Source organism: Populus nigra, chromosome 1 (genome assembly GCF_951802175.1).
Source record: "Populus nigra chromosome 1, ddPopNigr1.1, whole genome shotgun sequence".
In the NCBI taxonomy this organism is placed as follows: domain Eukaryota; kingdom Viridiplantae; phylum Streptophyta; class Magnoliopsida; order Malpighiales; family Salicaceae; genus Populus; species Populus nigra.
The window spans coordinates 33,810,624-33,829,196 of NC_084852.1; the positions used below are offsets into that span (position 1 = coordinate 33,810,624).

The 18,573-nt window shown below is 34.1% G+C and overlaps 2 protein-coding genes across 2 annotated transcripts; both read left to right on the top strand.

The window, feature by feature from the left end:
* Nucleotides 1–3,649: 3,649 nt before the first annotated feature.
* LOC133698395 (sulfite exporter TauE/SafE family protein 3-like) lies at nucleotides 3,650–7,746 on the top strand. The gene is made up of 12 exons (XM_062121300.1): nucleotides 3,650–4,711; nucleotides 4,967–5,126; nucleotides 5,320–5,520; nucleotides 5,598–5,662; nucleotides 5,750–5,777; nucleotides 5,858–5,949; nucleotides 6,023–6,109; nucleotides 6,218–6,268; nucleotides 6,359–6,580; nucleotides 6,667–6,760; nucleotides 6,892–7,032; nucleotides 7,158–7,746. Exons 1-12 carry the CDS (start codon nucleotides 4,502–4,504, stop codon nucleotides 7,232–7,234), a joined length of 1,428 nt encoding a protein of 475 aa, XP_061977284.1. The 5' UTR covers nucleotides 3,650–4,501; the 3' UTR covers nucleotides 7,235–7,746.
* Nucleotides 7,747–12,471: 4,725 nt separating this feature from the next.
* LOC133671531 (uncharacterized) lies at nucleotides 12,472–18,538 on the top strand. The gene is made up of 9 exons (XM_062092298.1): nucleotides 12,472–12,684; nucleotides 12,981–13,625; nucleotides 13,705–13,793; nucleotides 14,720–15,073; nucleotides 15,319–15,621; nucleotides 15,732–15,977; nucleotides 16,071–16,292; nucleotides 16,635–17,202; nucleotides 17,685–18,538. Exons 1-9 carry the CDS (start codon nucleotides 12,573–12,575, stop codon nucleotides 17,897–17,899), a joined length of 2,754 nt encoding a protein of 917 aa, XP_061948282.1. The 5' UTR covers nucleotides 12,472–12,572; the 3' UTR covers nucleotides 17,900–18,538.
* The last annotated feature ends 35 nt before the right edge of the window (nucleotides 18,539–18,573 follow it).

Here is an 18,573-nt window from a genome sequence, read left to right on the forward strand (position 1 = left end):
TTTGTTGGGGATTGAAATGGAACATTGAGAATGGGAAAATAAGATATAACCACAAAAATGTATTTTGAGTTTATTAAAGGTAGTGTTGATCAATGGGTGAATTGATTCGCAGGGAAAACTTTGGCGGTTGGGCCACTAACTCGAGCTAAAAGAGGGACTTCAAACATAGCAGGTAGGTACCTATCACCTATAAATTGTTAAGTTATTTTATTATTAATATTGTTGAAATTTATTATCTTGTTTTTGGTATTATTGTGGAAAGCAAGTAAATAAATTAATAGTAAAAGGAAAGGAAATGAATGAATGAAAAACTTAATTAGCTATTTCGGGTTTAGATAGCTAATGATATCAATAGGTTACATTGACATCAACATTTACATGGAACTTGATTAGCTATTCCTAATTAGAGGCTAATGATGTCAAGAGGTTTCTTAACATCAACATTTTTAGATGACGAATTAAGGTACCCGTAAAGGGATTGATTAGTTATTCGAGACCATGATAACTAATGATATGAATGAGTCATATTGATATCGACATTATTTGTTGACTCTGATTGGTCGATTCCGGGTGAGGGAGACTAATGATGCTGGTAAGATTTCCAGCATTGACAAAACTCTACGGATTGGGAAAACAAAGGGAACTTGAATTAACTAGTTTTGAGAATTGAGGAGACTAATAGCATCAAGGGAATACCTTGATATCGTGGATTTCCAGGAATTGGATTAGATTTCAAAGAAAGGATAACCAATAATATTAGTGATTTAGTAATTTTATATTCTTAATAAATTATCCTGGAAATGAAAGAAGACCTTACTCATTAATGAGTTACAATGAAGTCATGATTCATATTCTAATTTTAGGAGAAAATGGATGATACAAGTTATTAAGGTGAGATGTAAAGGAAAAAAAAGAAAAGAAATTGCCATTATAAGCAAAAATTGTAGTATTAGGTACAAAAAAAAACAAGGGATGTAGAGTTATTATTTCAAAATATTAAATATTGTTATAGTTGCTTCATTTTCATAATAATTATATTGTTGTTTTCAGGGCCTTCTCATTCTCGTCAGGAGTAGTCCTTTGCTTATTTTGCTTTTTTTTATTATTATATAATAAAAGAAATGAGTATTATTTTGGGATTGATTATAATCTATTTAATTATGTAATAACGATGTTAGAACTCTAATTTTTATGCATAAATATGAACAAATTTTACTATTATGATGTTCTTATGACTTGTATACATATGTTATATTTATCCCTCTTTAAATTGTATAACTATTTGTGAGCATGTTCATGAATATTTGGGTGAAATGATAAGTACTTTGTTGTGTTTTGAGATCAAGGATGATTGGATCAGGAATGGAAATTGTGTATAGAAATGTAACAGGACACGGTTGATAACTTGGGACCTCTTAGTATAGGGGAGACCGCCAAAATTTTGATAGATTATATATATAAAACAATTTCAATGTGAATAAGCATAAATATGTGTTTTTGTCCTGGTAATTTGAGATTATTACATGAAGTAATCTTCAATGTTATGCCCTTTATCTTTATAGAAAAGATAAGATTTCCTAAAGGTGCGGGTATGTAGAGGTTACATCATAAGGGGTGGATATTAAATGTAATCCTTCCCTTTGGTGGTTGTGAACACTTTGATGAAAGTAGCATTCAGGGGAAGAGAATGCCTCCTTTTAGGGTAATGAACACATTCCCTCATGGGTCTCTTATGATTCTGCTTAGAGTTATTCTCCCTGCTGGGAGGGGAATGACTCCACTTAGAGGGCTTTTTCTCCTAAGCCTCCTAGTAGAAATGGGGAGGTCCATATCGTAGAATACTGGCTGCCTATACCCGAATGTGGTTTTCCATTACTTGTTTTACCCTTGTCAGGCTTCTATCGGGCAAGGTGTATAAATATTTATCCATAAGAAGCATTCTCTAACTCCACTTATCAAAGCCTCTGAGGCTACTAGCTCAATCAATTCTTTTACCTTGAGCATCTCTTGGTTAAACTCTTCAGATATGCTCGAGTGGATTTCCCCTGCTTGGATTATGCCAAAGAGCTTTGTGGAGCTTATATTAGCGAGTATATTAGTGTTGAACCATAACATGAGTTTCGTACAGAGATCTCTGAAACCCGTGATAGAGCCCGGGTCTAAATTTTTGTACCAGGATCTAGCAAACCCCTTGAAGGTCGTTGGTAGTATCTTGTATATGGCATCGCTGTCTTGGATGACCAGCTCAAGGTTGCTCGAATGTTTTGGATGTGATATCGAGGATCTGTCAATCTATCATAATTGTCAGGGTCATCTTTGTGGAGATATAATCTTTAGGGGCATGAGTGCACAAGACCTGTTTAGATAAGGGGGACTTTTTTTATCCATTTAAGGATGAAGGACTTATCATGGAAATATCTCTCAGTCATGTTTCTCCCTAACTTCTGCCTAGTTGGCTTGGGGGAGCTAGAAGACTCTAGGGTGGAAAAGCGAGATCGATAATTGAGTTCTTTCTCGTGACGGCTAAAGGGATCACGCTTAGAGTGAAAGCTTCTTAGGAAGGTATCATGTTGATGAGAGTGACCCCTCAAAGGGCTGATAGATCATTTGGGTGAAATGTTCTCCATATTGTTCTGTCTTGCCTCTTCTGAGTAAGATAATTATCTTTTGATAGGGGGACTTGTTGTTGTGGGGCTGGGACAGAAGGTGTTGCCTCCTAGAGAGGTATCACCTTGGTCAAGACCTACTGGGATGGTGAGGTTTGGTGTTGCCTTCGAGATTCCAAGACGACTTGAGTAAGGGCTTGCACCTGATTAATAAGTTATTGAAAACTCAAGGGAGCTAGTTGGGAAAATGTGTAAGCTTTTGTAGGGAGATCTGTAATATGCCATTAACCCAGGAGTTTCTTAATTATCGACCATTTATAGCAATTAGAAATGTCTAAATCTCGCTCTAGAAGAAACAATTGATGGCTTTTTCAATCGTTTCCCACAGACGGCGCCAATTGATGATGCTCTAGAATCCAATATGCTACGGAACTTTGATTTTTTAGCGTTTAGATAATGAATGATCACATATTCATGTCAATCTTTTATTCTCCAGAACTAAGGGCCTAGAGGGTTGGTGAAAGAGGCTTGTTTTCCTGCAAAACAATCTCTTTTGGTGGGATTTAGGGACCTTCCAATAATTAAGTCGGTGACTTTATAATGAGGAGTTGTAGTAAATGAGCATTAAATTTTGAAAACAAAAATGTTTATTCTTAGTTTGTATATGATCAATGCTGAGAATATGTTGTGAGAGAGTTAAGATTGTGAACCCCTTGTGTCATTCAAAAAGTATTTATAAATTTTGTACCTTGAACTCTTTTATTTTCCTTCAAGGGGTCAAAAGTTTTTCTTTTTTTTTTTTTTACATCCAAATGGAGAGAGAGTCCCTTACATCAATATTAATGTTGATGTAAGTATCTTATTATACGGTATTAATATTAATAGAAATATCATTTATCTATAAAAGGTGACTCTACATCAGTACATGACATTAATATTGATAGGATTAACACTAATAATTAATATTAATATTAATATTGATTTATATATAGTCAGCTTTTAGAAGACTTCTTGTACAGCTATTACATAGAGAGATGATGATACTAGATTCCTATATGTTATGTTTGTATATGGAGCAATTCTTCATGAACACATTACAATGATAGCATAATATGAGCTGCATGCCCTATGTGTTGACAGTGACTTGTGAGATGTACCAAGGCAGAATTAAGAGAGCGTGTTAACAGCAGGAGGCATCTCCGTTTCCGACATGTGACTTCCTGTGATTGTAGAATACACTTTAATACAATTTGTGTGTGAATGCATCTCTGGTTTGTAGGCCGAGGCCTATTTGCAATTGTTGCCCATATGTGATTGCATGACTAACAGCATCCCCCAACGCTAGAAACTGTTCATGGAAAGATATTATTATTGTACTTTTTTTGATGATCTTTCAATGAAAAATATCGCTAGCCATGGAAAAAGAAAATAGTGCATGGAATAGGATATTCTAAAGCTTAATGGAAACTCTTTCACAATAGTCAAAAGCTTCAAGGAGACCCTTTCCTCGGGTTTGTCTCTTTCTTTCTATCTCACCTTTATTCCTTGCTATTTGATTGTACCAGAACCAGCTAGGAAGAAGGGAGAGAAGTTGAAGAAGAAAGATACCAGGGAAAGGGGTACAGGTTGAATTCAAATCTCGAAAAATTGTGCAGCATAGGATAGTGTTCACTAGAAGGCAGGTGTTCCCGAGTCGTTTTCAGTTAGACCAGTCTTAGGTTACTGATTCTATTTTAGCTAAGCAAGTTAGTGAGGGTAGCTCTTGGCATGCCTAAAAAATATGTAAATAGGAATCGTTACAGAAACTTGGACTGAATTTTTTGGATTGAGAATTAATATTCAAAGAAGGTAGACATTTTCTGATAGAAATATAAAAACAGGAAATAAGGAACCCGATGGCTAGGATTCAGGCAAAACACTGGGTTTTGAAACTTCTGGGAGCAATCCTGAGTGGTTCTCTTGTGGCGATTTTAATTTTGGTATTGGCGGAACCAAGTTTGACACAAGAAGGTTCAAGGACTGGTGGAACCGAGTCTCATCGTGCAATGAGAATGTTGAGTCTTGTACGAGAAAAAGGCCGAGTAGGGTATACGCATGTTTGGCCGGTAAATCCAGTTTTTCATTAGCTTGTGATTTGCATAAAACATTATGGGGTTTTATGCCGTTTTTATTTGGGTCTATCAGCATGTTCTGTTTGGAAGTTCGGACCACCTTAAAATAGTTTCTTGAGATTTGCAGACAAACTCTCAGTCAACTGGGACTGACGAAGTGATTTCTGATAGATTCATTCATTTGTTTATTATCTTTCTGCATGAACTTTTTTTCTTTTTTTATATAATTCGTGAGATTTGGAGTCACAGGAAATGAGATTTGGCTGGAAAATTGTGTTGGGTAGCATAATTGGATTCTTTGGAGCAGCATGTGGGAGTGTGGGAGGTGTTGGTGGTGGTGGTATTTTTGTTCCAATGCTTTCCCTGATCATTGGGTTTGATACCAAATCAGCCACAGCGATGTCAAAATGTAAGTTGAAATTTATCTTTCCAGGTTCTAAAACACTTGACAACTTACAGGATTTTCTAGATTTACTGAGCTATTAGGACTACATATTGAGGTCAAAAGCAAACCACAAGTTTTTCTCAAAGTTTCACAATAAGAATTAACTCTCAGTTTTACATTACCGTTTCTCAAACTGTTTTGGATTTTACGCTGTCAGGTATGATCACAGGAGGAGCAGCTGCGACCGTTTACTACAACTTGAAGCTGAGACATCCTACCCTTGAACTGCCCGTCATTGACTATAACCTGGCGCTTTTGTTTCAACCAATGTTGGTGCTTGGAATTAGTATTGGAGTCGCTCTCAATGTGATTTTTGCTAACTGGATGATCACAATTTTGCTGATTGTTCTCTTCATAGGTATTTATAAATAAAAGTTGCAATTTTATCTGCCATAATCATGGACAACTTTCTTGATTATACTTGGTGAGCTGCAGTGACGTCGACTAAGGCATTCTTCAAAGGTGTTGAAACATGGAAAAAAGAAACCAAAACTAAAAAGGTAGTCTAAATTCTCTCTGTCTATGCTAATTTACATACATTCTAAATCTCGTAGGTTGCTAGTCTCACTTGTTATTTATATTTTCAGGAGGCTACTAGAAGCTTGGAATCTAATGGTTGGTGTATGAAATTCAACTTTTGGATGCTCAAAACTTCTTCTTTTTTTCCCTTGCATGACTAATTTCTCTTCAATCAGATGACAGAAATGAAGAGGTTGAGGGTGAACCTCCTCCTGTTGGCCCCACAGTTGGTGCTCAAACAGAAACCAAGGAATATAAAAAGGAGCAGGTGAGAGTACTTGTCTGTATTTCTTTGATATACTCTTATGGTTTTTCAAGCCTGACTTGTGTAACATTCTCAGGTCTCCATTATTAAAAATGTTTACTGGTGGGAACTTTCACTCCTTGTTGCTGTCTGGTTGATCATCCTTGCATTGCAGATTGGCAAGGTATTATCTAGTCCTCGGGCTTTTCCTTTCATTTAATAGACTGTTTCTCTTTGCTTTTGCGTGTTCACGAGCTGGACTGAAGAGAACGCACCTGTCTGGTTGACACAGAATTACTCGACAACCTGTTCAATGGCATATTGGTTATTGAATATATTGCAGGTACCTTCACCACGATAATTAGAAAGTAAACAATTGTAATTAATCCTGATATTCATGAAAACAGTGTCATGTTTTGTTCTTGGCTTTAAGATCCCAGTAGCTTTTGGTGTAAGTTCATATGAGGCATTTAACCTGTACAAAGGGAGAAGAAAGATTGCATCCAAGGGAGATGCAGTCACAAACTGGAAGATACGCCAGCTTGTTCTTTATTGTATCGTAGGCCTGTTGGCTGGTGTAGTTGGTGGGATGCTTGGACTTGGTGGAGGATTCATTTTGGGCCCTCTTTTCCTGGAGATGGGAATCCCCCCTCAGGTGAAATTTCCTACCTTCGTATCAATTTGTAGAAGTAAAATACGAGCTTATTCCCAAACAGAAATATTGAAAATTCATCTACATAGGTGTCGAGTGCCACAGCCACCTTTGCCATGATGTTTTCTGCGTCCATGTCTGTCGTGGAATATTACCTTCTCAAGCGTTTCCCAGTTCCTTATGGTAACTTGCTTCGCTAGCCAAGTTCTCTGCTAATCAAAAAGCTATCAAATTTAAAATGAGCACCGAGTGATTATCCATCTTTTTTATAGAAAAAACAACACTTGACTAAATCATTGTCTGATGGCATACAGCTCTTTACTTCTTTGCTGTCGCTACTGTTGCTGCCTTGGTCGGGCAACACGTGATAAGAAAGCTGATCAGCATATTGGGAAGAGCATCGCTGATCATTTTCACTCTGGCCTTCACTATCTTTGTGAGCGCAATATTACTAGGTATGTGTCATTTTGAACAGATGCAAATTCATATATAGGTTACAAATTCTTCCAAATTAAGATTCACACAAGAATCTTGTACGTGAAGATTCGTCATTGCTGAAGGAATACTTCTTTCCGAACAGGTGGTGTTGGCATAGCTCGCATGGTCAAAAGGATTGAGAGGAAGGAGTTCATGGGATTTGAAAACATTTGTTCCTAGGGACCTTCGTCTCCAAAGCTTACCATTATTTTCTAGCTGAACTTAGCTTCTTTTATCCCCTGTAGGACGAGCAATTGGCAGTGCCCTTGTGCACTAACACTAAATCTCAATTCCATTTTGCTTTATAATTTTATAAATTGTCAATAAAACTCAACAAAAAACTGCAAGCCCCCTGTTTTTCCTCTGTCCACCCCCATTGGACACGATGCTCTTCGAAGAAATCTGCATATTGATTCTTTACAGTATTTTCTACCATGTCGATGAAGGTCTGCGTTTTTCAAGTTTGATTCCCAGGTTTGTAGTACAGTGCTTTGCCTTTTTGTAGATTACTTCGTATCTAGTTGCTTGCTCTCTTCTCCTGACTCTTCTATATGACATTCCTATCTCTCTGAGCAAGAGGCATGTAAGTTTTATGACTGCATATAATCAGCTGTGATTTTCAATTCTTCTGACGAAGCAATAGCTGTCTGGATTTTGTTTATATTCACAAATGATGAGAGACAAGTTCTTTATTGAACCAGCCATAATAAATGTGTGATAAGCTGGAGAGTGTCTATAAATTGTTCTATCAGTTCTATTTCCTTCTAATATATTATTCAACCTATAATTGTATTTAAAAATGTGGTAGTGGTTTTTTTTTAAAATATTTTTATTTTAAAATATATTAAAATAATATTTTTTTATTTTAAAAAAAATATTTTTGACATCAGCATATCAAAATGATCTGAAAACATTAAAAAATATTAATTTAAAATAAAAAAAATTAAAAAATTAATTTTTTTCAAAAACGCTTCCAAAACACAATGTCAAAAAAATATTATATGACTCATGATTCGCGGTTTGTTACATAATTTTCTTCCAACAAAATAAAAATAAATATGCAACCTCTTTTACCATGTTTTTTTTTTACATTCTAATAGTAAATTGAAGAGTTGATGCATGCATTTAATTAAATTAATTGAGAATTATTTGTATCAATAAATATAACAAAAAAAATTGTTAATGATAACAAAAAACTAAATCAGAAAATAAAAAAATAAAAGTAGTTTAAGATATTTGATATTACAATACGAGTCATATTCCCGGTTGTATTTAACAACTTTGTTTATTAAAATTAATTTTTTTATTTAATCAAATAATAATATAAATAAATATACTGATTGAATAAAATTAAAAGAAAAAAATATTATATAAGGTTGAAAGAATTAGGAAAAGAATATTATCATTTTATATGAAAATCATGTAAAAATTAAATGATATTTAACCAAATAATATATTGAAAAGTTGAGAGATAGATATGGATGTAAATATCTGATCTAAAAACATGAATTATAGAAGTGCAATTAATAATTGGAACTAATGTTTTATTTAATAAAACTATAATAAAAAATACATAAGAAAGTGATTAAATAAAATTAAAGAAAAACTTAAAGTGGGGCAACACGGTATATTGTCTCCTGATATCAAGAAAAAAAAAGTTAAAATCTTATTTGTAAATCAAGTAAAACTTAGATTATATCACATTAAAATATATTTAAAAAAAGACAAAACCAAAAGGCCTAATGAAGGAAGTGATTGGAATGGAAAAAAGGACAAAACAAACCACAAAACAGAGACCCATGTGTTTGGCTTAAAAAGTCGAGGATCGTGGGCTTTTCCACCCGAGCTAACTAGTTTTTTTTAGGGATTGATATCCTGTTATTCGCACTTATTTATTTTGAGAAAAAACATAAAATATATTATATATCTTGATAAATTCATATATAGCCTCAAATAACCCAAAAACTGGTTTATAAACTCATAATCAACTTGAAACAAAAAAAACTTCCCGAGCTCATATATACCATTTTAGACAATAAAATGTATGAAAAATGCCTAATTCAAGTTTTGTATAAATTTTTATATTATTTTTATCTTTTGTTTTTATGACTTGTTAATTTATTTTGTTGATTGAAATTGAGTTTGAAAAATTTATATACTAAAACAAAAATAAAAGAGTAATGAAAGATTTAAAAAATATATATATTTAATACATATCAAGTTTAAATTTTTAATTACACTCAATTTTTTTTGTAAAACAAAGAATTTTATTATATCACTTGATTTTGTTATTTTATTAAAAGAAAAGTTTGATTGAAAAGGTAGTAAGAGTTCAAATAAAACATAATTGAATTCCACTACTTTCATAAGCCTTTGAACAACTTGAAGAATCTTGACATGAGTTGGTCTAGAATAAAAAATGATTTATTTAATTTATATATATATATATATTTCACCAAAAAATATTCAATATGTATCTTAAACTAAAACTTATGATATGAGTTCTCTGTTGGTTTAATTAAAAATAACTTAAAATAACTTATGCTAGAAAGTGTTAAACTAAAAAAATTTATGTGCATATGTGTGGATATAGTGTATGTGTTAATTTTATAATAGTTTATAAAGTATTATTGGTTAAGATTTAAATATATTGATACGTAAATAATTTATATATCTCACCAATATATTTGTTTTATCATTGCATATTTTGTGTGTATTAACTAATATGAATGTCAGAACCAGCTTCCGTGCACCTCAACTAATTTCACGAGCCTTGAAGTTAATGATTATGTAAGCCTACAGTGGTCATCATATTAACAATTATAGGGCTCTAATTTGAGATCATAAAGGAAACAAACTGCTTCATTCCAAGCTCTTACTAATAGGCCACCCACTAGATGATTAATGTGCATTGTATATTGACTGATAGTATGAAAGTATCATGTATTAGTAACATTTTACCTCTTAAAAAAAATCCAACATTTTATTTTATTGTACTGTAAATGGGCTGGTCCAATACAGTATAAGTTTTGAGCCCAATCGAAGTAATGAATGGGCCTGATATCCACGTTATTTAAGTAGTAGCATTTTGATTATTGTAATAGTGACAGAAATCGAAGATAGTTGGTATAAAAAGAAATAGATGAAATATAATTGAGAGTGGTATATAAGATAAAATAAATATTTTTATAATTTGTTTGGATTATAAGAAATAAAATAAAATAAAATATAAAAAAATTGTTTTATTATTAATACACAATATCATTAAATTTGCAATATTTGAAACACTAAATAATAACTTATTATTTTTACTTTAGTCTATAATGAATATTAATTTTGCTTAACTAGCTTCGACTAATAACTTCTCCACTAAATAAAATCATGTTAAAAAATAATTTGTAATCATAGTAAAAAAAATTCATTTATAAAAAGATAATATAAAATAATGTTTGATGTTCTAGAAAATGATGGATGAAATATGACAATTTTTTTTGTGAAGTTGTTAGGTGCATCTTTAAGCAGCACAAAAATTATTTTTTTCATGTTCAAGATTGTTATAATAAAGAATTTTTTTTCTCGTTGAAACAGGTAGGACAAGCTTATCCAATTCTATGTACAAAGGTTTATTTAGTTGAATTGGGTTAACGTAAAAATACAAATAATTATTACTATAGTTTTAAAACCTAACTAGAAGTCAACTGGGGCAGTATTCAGGTCAAGGGTCGGGATGATCATTGACCCCGATAAACATTACAATAAAAATAATTATTATCATAGTTTTAAAAGTTGACTCGAGAATCAATTCGAGTCGCGAGTCTAGGTGACCATTGACCTGGGTTAATGTAATGATAAAAATGGTTGTTATTATAATTTTAAAACCTGACTTGAGGATCAACTTAGAGCTAGGGTCAGGTCAAGTCATGAGTCAAGTTGATCATTTACCCGAGTCAATATAAGTATAAAAATAGTTATTATCATGGTTTTAAAACCTTATTTAGAGGTCGACCCAGAGTCAAGCTCAAGTCATAGGATGAGATTTTTATTGATCCGGGTTAACATAAGGATAAAAATAATTATTATTATAGTTTTAAAATAATAAGAAATTGATCTGGGGCAAAGTCCAAGTTATAGGTTGAGATGGTCAACCCAGTTGACCTAGAGTAATGTAAAAATAAAAACGGTTATTATCATAATTTTAAAAAACTGAGTCAGAGATCGACTCAAAAGTAAGGCTCGAGTCATGAGGGTTAACCTAAATTGACCCAAATTAAAAATCAAAGATCTAAACAATCTTGTTTTGACAATATATAATCAATGGATTTTTTTACCAATGTTTTATCTTGAGTTGATTGGGTCACAAGTCGACCTAAATTTTTTAACAGGGCTAGATCGGGTCAATCCTTTCTATATTTTTTTTTAAATCCAAACCGATCCAGACCTCGAGTCAACTGAATCTCGTCTAGTTTTCACCAAACACAAAACAAAGCAAATTGTTCAAACCATTTCAAAACACACAAACACAAGACAAAATAATTATTTATTGAATCCAGTTCAATAAATATTATCCAATATTTCAAATAGTACCTAATTAAATCATAACTTTCTCCCAATATTTTCATCACAATTGTATTTTTTTTATCACTCAATACCTACCTCTTCACAACTAAATTAAATTTGTCCAAGAACATGATCAATTCTCTTTTTTCTACATTATATATGTTTTAGTTATTATATTAATGTTTTAATAATAATAATAATTTTCTTTTAATAATATTACAAATATCTCTTTCCTCTCTCTTGTTATACTTTTCATGATTTTATATTTTTCTAGTTTTCAATCTAATTGTGAAAATTAAGTTAGTTAAAATTAATAATTTATATCTGAATGTAAAAATAAAGATTGGATTTATGAAATATTTAAAGAAACATTTTTGGAAAACAAGATTTAACTCTTTGAACCTTCTCTTTGCATGAGGATAGAAAATTCACTTAAAAAATTAAAAAAAAAATCTATATTTTTTATATTTACATTGATAAATGTGTTTTTGTTTTATTTATTTCTGTATTTTATTTTATTTTATTTTTTTCTCGAGAGAATAACTAAATATATAAATTGTATTTAATTAGTGTTTCATGATAAAAGAGCCATTAATAAAAGATAAAAATAAAGAAATATAAAATAATTTTATAGTGAATTTTAATATTTTTAAATTAGTAATTACATAGAAACGTGTTTTATATACTCTTATTTTCTCTATCTATTTTATCTTAAATAATAACCAAATTTATTTTACAGTACCAAAGAATAAACAAACAGCTTCAATAAATAAAATGAGATAAACTCAAAAACCTGATTCCAGAACAGTGTCAAAGCAGCAGCCAAACAGCCCCACAAGAAAACCCTTTCACTGTCCCTCTGGTAATGGCGGGAAAATCTAGCGCCGAGGGAGCATAAAATAAAACAATTAAAGGCAACACTTTCATTTTCGTTCAATCTGCTAAGAAAGAGAAGAGAGAGATGGAATTTAGAGGATTTCCTTACAAGCCTTACTCCATACAGATTGATTTCATGAAAGCTCTTTATCACTCCTTGAATCAAGGCGGCGTCTCCATCCTCGAGAGCCCCACCGGTCGGTCCCTCTCCCTCTCCCTCCTCTATATATATGTAAATGAAGTGGCGGAAGAGATGTTTGTGAGTTTTCGCAAATAATGTGGATAAATTTTCATGTTGACTATTCAAGCTCAGAGACCAAATCAGGGCTACTTCATTAGATGCTACTATTTCTTAATGTTTACTAAGAAATGGGGTTTGGTTTTAATTAGGAGTGTGATTATATTAAGCTCAGATGATGAGTACCAAGTTAAAATTTGATCTTTTTGCAATAAATTTTACATCTCTTTTTTTTTTTGTCATTATAATATATAGGGACCGGCAAGACTCTAAGTATAATATGCAGTGCTTTGCAATGGGTGTATGATAGGAGGCAACAAGACAAGTCCAAAGTACAAGATCAATCTCCTCATCATTCAACAGATGATACTCATATTGGCTCTGATGATGAACCTGACTGGCTCAGAAACTTTGTCCCCAACAAAGACAATCTTACGCAGGAGAAGAAAATCAACAAGAAATTCGGTTTTGGAGGATGTGATAGGAGGAGAAATCGCAAGGAAAGTTGCAAAGACCTGTTTTCACGTGATTTGGAGGAGGAGGATTGTAATAAGAGGGGTGAGAATAAGAGTTCGCGGAAGAAAAATGATGGAGTGGAATTGAGTGATGATGAGTTTTTGTTAGATGAGTATGAAAGTGAAGAGGAAGGAGCTCATGGAGGTGGGAAATCAAAGAGGAAGGCTGGTGGGGTTTGTATTAGCTCATCAAGTGATGAGGAAGGAGAAAAGGATGGCTCTGATGGTGAGGAGGAAGAGGAGGAGAAGGCGTTCAAGATTTACTTTTGTAGTCGGACGCATTCACAACTCTCACAGTTTATCAAAGAGTTAAGGAAAACTCTTTTTTCTAATGAAATAAATGTTGTGTGTTTGGGCTCCAGGAAGAATTTCTGCATTAACGAAGGTACATGTATCTTGTACTTTCTTCATTGAATCACTGCATGTGCATTCCTGACTTCATTTTTTTTCTGGCTTGCATTCAGAGGTTTTGAAACTTGGGAGCTCTGTGCGTGTTAATGAAAGGTGCTTGGAGCTTCAGAAGAACAAGAAAAATGAAGTCTCCAAAATCAAGGTATATGTCAATCTATAAAATGGAATATGATGAATGCATTGATTTTGGTGCTGTAAGCTCTTGTCGTATAGCTGGAGGACAACAGAGTACTTGAACTTCTTGGTATTTGGGATAGTAGTGTTGGAGGGTAATAGAGTTAAGGTACGATAACTTGAATGGAGTCAATATTTTCTGTTTGTGAAAATGAAATTCCAAAGGCAATGAACATGAGAGCTTACTCCCCCTGCCCCCTAAGTATCGAATGATCCATTTTTGTCTGGGGACAATTGGGCCTGGGTTGTGCAGCTGAAGTAACAAGATTTAGTCACAATGACGTCATCAAATGGAAAGTGCTTTGTGGATGATATGAGGGACTGGTAGGTTCTGATGCATATACAGATGATCCCCATGTGAGACAATAAAATCTATTAGAGATTGCAACAATTACATGCAACTGTAGATGTTTTAAGGTCAAATTTTCTTGTACAGCAGTTATATGCATTCAGTTTGTAATAAGCTATCCTATATCAGGTGCTTCTGGTGCATGTGTTTCAGTATACATGGACATGGAAGGCATCCTATATGCATTCAGTTTATAAGAAGCTATCATATTTTAGGTGTGCTTCTTGTGCATATTTTTCAGTATATAGAATAGAGAGCATTTGACCTGACCAACCAGAGATCCTTTTCACGGTATGGTTTTTTGTATGAAAGTTTGAAAACAAAAACTTAGAAATATCTTGACAAGGTATCGGGGACTTTTCTTGCTGAGCTTGTTTCTGAAATGGAATCTTATCTTATTGGTTTAGAGGTTCCAATCCAGCCACACAAACACCTCTTAGAACTATTCCTTCCTCAGTCTATTCAGAACATTGTAAACAGCATCTACTTTGCTTGGATTAGAGAGTTTTTCTTGATTTTTGACTGATTACAGTGTTTGTATGCAGAATTTCAGCGCTGAGGGAAGAACACGTCGAACCAAGGCTTCTTCTGGCTGTCCAATGCTTAGAAAACATAAACTACAGAAGGAATTTAGGAATGAGACATCTCAACATGGAGCATTGGATATTGAAGATCTTGTTCGCATTGGAAGAAGTATTGGAACTTGTCCATATTATGGCTCCCGAAGCATGGTCCCAACAGCTGATCTTGTTGTTCTCCCCTATCAGTCTCTTCTATCAAAATCATCTCGTGAATCGCTTGGCCTCAATTTAAAGAATAGTATCATAGTAATAGATGAGGCTCACAATCTAGCTGACTCCCTCATCAGCATGTATGATGCGAAAATTACTTCATCACAGGTGCACAAACTGTCATCTCTAAAAAATTTGGATGTAACATATTGGTTGTTCATTGCATAACCTCCATGTGGATAGAAAAGATCCTTTCCCTGGATAACTTGAGTTGGAATCCTACCTCCACTAACAAGTTTAAGCAATTGACTCAGTTGGAATAAAATTTTCTGTCTTTATTAGAGAGTTTAAAAGCATATAATAAAATTGGAATTCAATTAGGTATTGATAACAAATTTTCTGTCTTTACTCAGTTGGAGAGTGTGCACTCCCACATAGAGAAGTACTTCACAAGATTTCGCAATCTCTTGGGACCTGGCAATCGAAGATATATTCAAACTTTGATGGTCCTCACTCGAGCTTTCCTGCAAACTCTAGATAACAAGAAGGATTTGAGTAATGTAAATAATTGCCAAGCTGAAGAAATAGCTGCTGGCATGAAAGCTGTCTGCGACACTTCTATAGCCATTAATGATTTTCTATTTTCTCTTAATATAGACAACATTAATCTGGTTAAATTGCTACAGTATATAAAGGAAAGCAATTTGGTGCACAAGGTAAATGATGGTTACCCCTTTTTTAATCTTTGCAAACTAGTTTTACTCTCTACCCATAGTGTTAATTATTCGCCTTCCTGTTTTAAGGTTGCTGTGATTTGGTTTCACAGGTCAGTGGGTATGGTGAAAAGGTCGCTAGCTTGCAGGAAGGTTTGGCTCTCAATCGTAATGGAGAATGTGGTGAGGAAGGAAGCACTCTTTCCAGTTTCCGGGCATTAGTGGACATGTTGATATCACTGACAAATAATGATGGTGATGGACGGATGATAATCTCAAAAATGAGATCAACATGCTCTGGGCTACAAGGAGGTTTCTTAAAATATGTAATGCTCACAGGGGAAAAGATTTTCTCCGAGGTTTGCTAAGAACTTGTTATTTATTTTGCTTTATTTGGATTTCAAAAATTACAATAAAAAACTTGGGTACTCACGGAAAGAAACTTCATCCAGATTGTGGATGAAGCACATGCTGTCATACTGGCAGGTGGGACCCTGCAACCCATAGAAGAGACAAGGGAGCGGCTGTTCCCATGGTTACCGCCAAATCAGCTGCATTTCTTTTCATGTAGTCATATTGTCCCTCCTGAGAGTATTTTACCAATTGCAGTTTCACGTGGCCCTTCTGGTCAATCTTTTGATTTTAGCTACAGCTCGAGAAGCTCATTGGTTATGGTGAGTGCTGCATGTATTGCAACCTCACATGTACTTCTCTGACAGAAATTGCTCTATGATGTTCTCGCAATGTGCACTCTAATTGATGCATTCATCTCATGTTTTTGAGGGGTGAGGGGAGGCTTATGGGACTGTAATTAATCATGTCTTCAATCATATGAATTTGAAGCGGCATGCTTTGCATTCTAGTCCTAATTTAGCGATACATTGTCTAGTTTTGCAGTCTTGAATGTGAAAAATGCATTGTGTTTAGAAATCTTGTTTTCTATTTATCTGATGTTTCCTTCTTATTCTCAAAGGTCTTTTTGCAGAAACTATGGCTAACAACATTTTTCTGAACAGATAGAGGAGTTAGGGCTCTTGCTTTGCAATTTGGTGGCATTTGTTCCTGAAGGGATTGTTGTGTTCTTCTCCTCATTTGAATATGAAGGACAGGTCTATGATGTGTGGAAGAAGTCAGGCATTCTTGAAAGGATTATGAGGAAAAAGCGTATATTCAGAGAGCCGAGAAGTAACTCTGACGTGGAACTCATCCTCAAGGAATACAAGGAAACAATCGATGGATTGTCTAGTGGCACAAAAGAAGGAGTACGTCATAATGGTGCAGTACTCCTAGCTGTAGTTGGTGGAAAGATATCAGAAGGCATAAACTTCAGTGATGGGATGGGCCGATGCATAGTAATGGTTGGGCTGCCCTACCCAAGTCCATCTGACATGGAGTTGATGGAGAGGGTGAAGTATATTGAAAGTTTGGGAGAGCCAAGCTGTGGTAAGCGTCCTGAAATTTCTGTTGGTGAGCACTATTACAATGGGGATGTTCAGACAGCTTTCAGTATCCTAAGAAGTTGCAGGCGCAGAGGAAAAGAATATTATGAAAATCTCTGCATGAAAGCTGTAAATCAATCAATTGGTGAGTAGCGCATTGTTATCTGCAGATATATAAAGTTTTTTTTTTCGAACAACCAGATATATAAAGTTGGAAATTAAGAGCATGGTTTATCAGATAAATCATCCCATATTGTGCATATGCTCCAGGGTGAAACCTGGGCTAACTTTCCCCTAAATCTGCTGTTTTAGAAAATTATCTAAAATCAGTATCATACATTTGTATCTAGGTTTTGTAACCATTGTTCTGTTTTCTGAGCAAGAGAATAGAAATCTCTAGGGCCATTAATTTAGTTCGGATTCTGGCCAATTTTAACGGTTAAATTATGAGCTCACTAAGAAGACACTGATGGATGTCAACAAAGTACTTTTCAGTAAACTAAAACGCCTTTGTTTCCCCTGCTCAGTATGCCATGCATAAAATTGGCTTTATATATTTATTTGGAAGAGGAATCTTTTGCCTGTTCTGACATCTGTTTTTTTTGTTCCATGACTTGTCTACTTTAGGAAGAGCAATACGGCACATAAATGACTATGCAGCAATATTGTTGGTTGACATGCGATACACATCCGACTCCTCGAAAAGAAGCTTCTCTCATCCAACAAACAAGCTTCCTCTGTGGATAAAAGATCGTCTTGTTTCTGCAACCAACAATTATGGTGAAGTTCATAGGCTACTGCATCAATTCTTCAAATACAATAAGAAGAGAGAGTGTCAATAGAATGTGCTGGAGAAAGATCTACCAGCATTGAAGAAGCAATAGTGGAAAAGAAATTTTGCAAGGTTGGTGCTGCCAAAGCAAGATCCTGGGAGAGTTGAGTATGAAACAGGTGCTGATCTAGGGTCAGTTTTGCATAATGAATCCCCGGCCAAGAAAACTTCTTCGAAGAAGGATATTGTACGAGGATAATTAGAGAAGTAGCGTATTCACCTTTATTGAATACTATTTGAAGCTGATTAGGCGCGGCACAATAAACTGGAGATAACGCTGGCATGATAATGACAATCATGTTCAGGTTTCAGTGACTTGGATCCATGATTAAACCATAAGATTCTGAAGAATGAGCTAATGCACACAAGTATGGGTTCTGTCAAGGAACATGTCTTTGTTGTGTTATGTAGAGTGGACTTCTAGTTCTATAATTTTATCCGGTTATGTGAATATCATGAAACATATAGAGTAATCTAAAGAAGTTACAAATTCTTTTTCGGACTCTTCAGATAGATCAGCTGCTGATTTCAATTTGGATCAGAATCATTGGTTTCTTATGCCTCAATCCTCAATCTGATTTCATTTTTATCGCTCTCTTGACTTGTGTCCTGCCCTGTGGTTGAAATATGAGAGTCTCTTTGTTCCCAAGCTTCTTGTTTTTATGACAGTTATGTATGAGTGAA

Bases quoted from the DNA above. Each gene is read 5' to 3' on its own strand.
- LOC133698395 (XM_062121300.1), top strand. From the start codon at position 4,502: ATGGCTAGGATTCAGGCAAAACACTGGGTTTTGAAACTTCTGGGAGCA. The intron at 5,663-5,749 runs GTAGTCTAAATT...TTATATTTTCAG, and splicing joins AAGAAACCAAAACTAAAAAG to GAGGCTACTAGAAGCTTGGA. The intron at 5,778-5,857 runs GTTGGTGTATGA...CTCTTCAATCAG, and splicing joins TAGAAGCTTGGAATCTAATG to ATGACAGAAATGAAGAGGTT.
- LOC133671531 (XM_062092298.1), top strand. From the start codon at position 12,573: ATGGAATTTAGAGGATTTCCTTACAAGCCTTACTCCATACAGATTGAT. The intron at 13,626-13,704 runs GTACATGTATCT...GCTTGCATTCAG, and splicing joins GAATTTCTGCATTAACGAAG to AGGTTTTGAAACTTGGGAGC. The intron at 13,794-14,719 runs GTATATGTCAAT...GTTTGTATGCAG, and splicing joins ATGAAGTCTCCAAAATCAAG to AATTTCAGCGCTGAGGGAAG.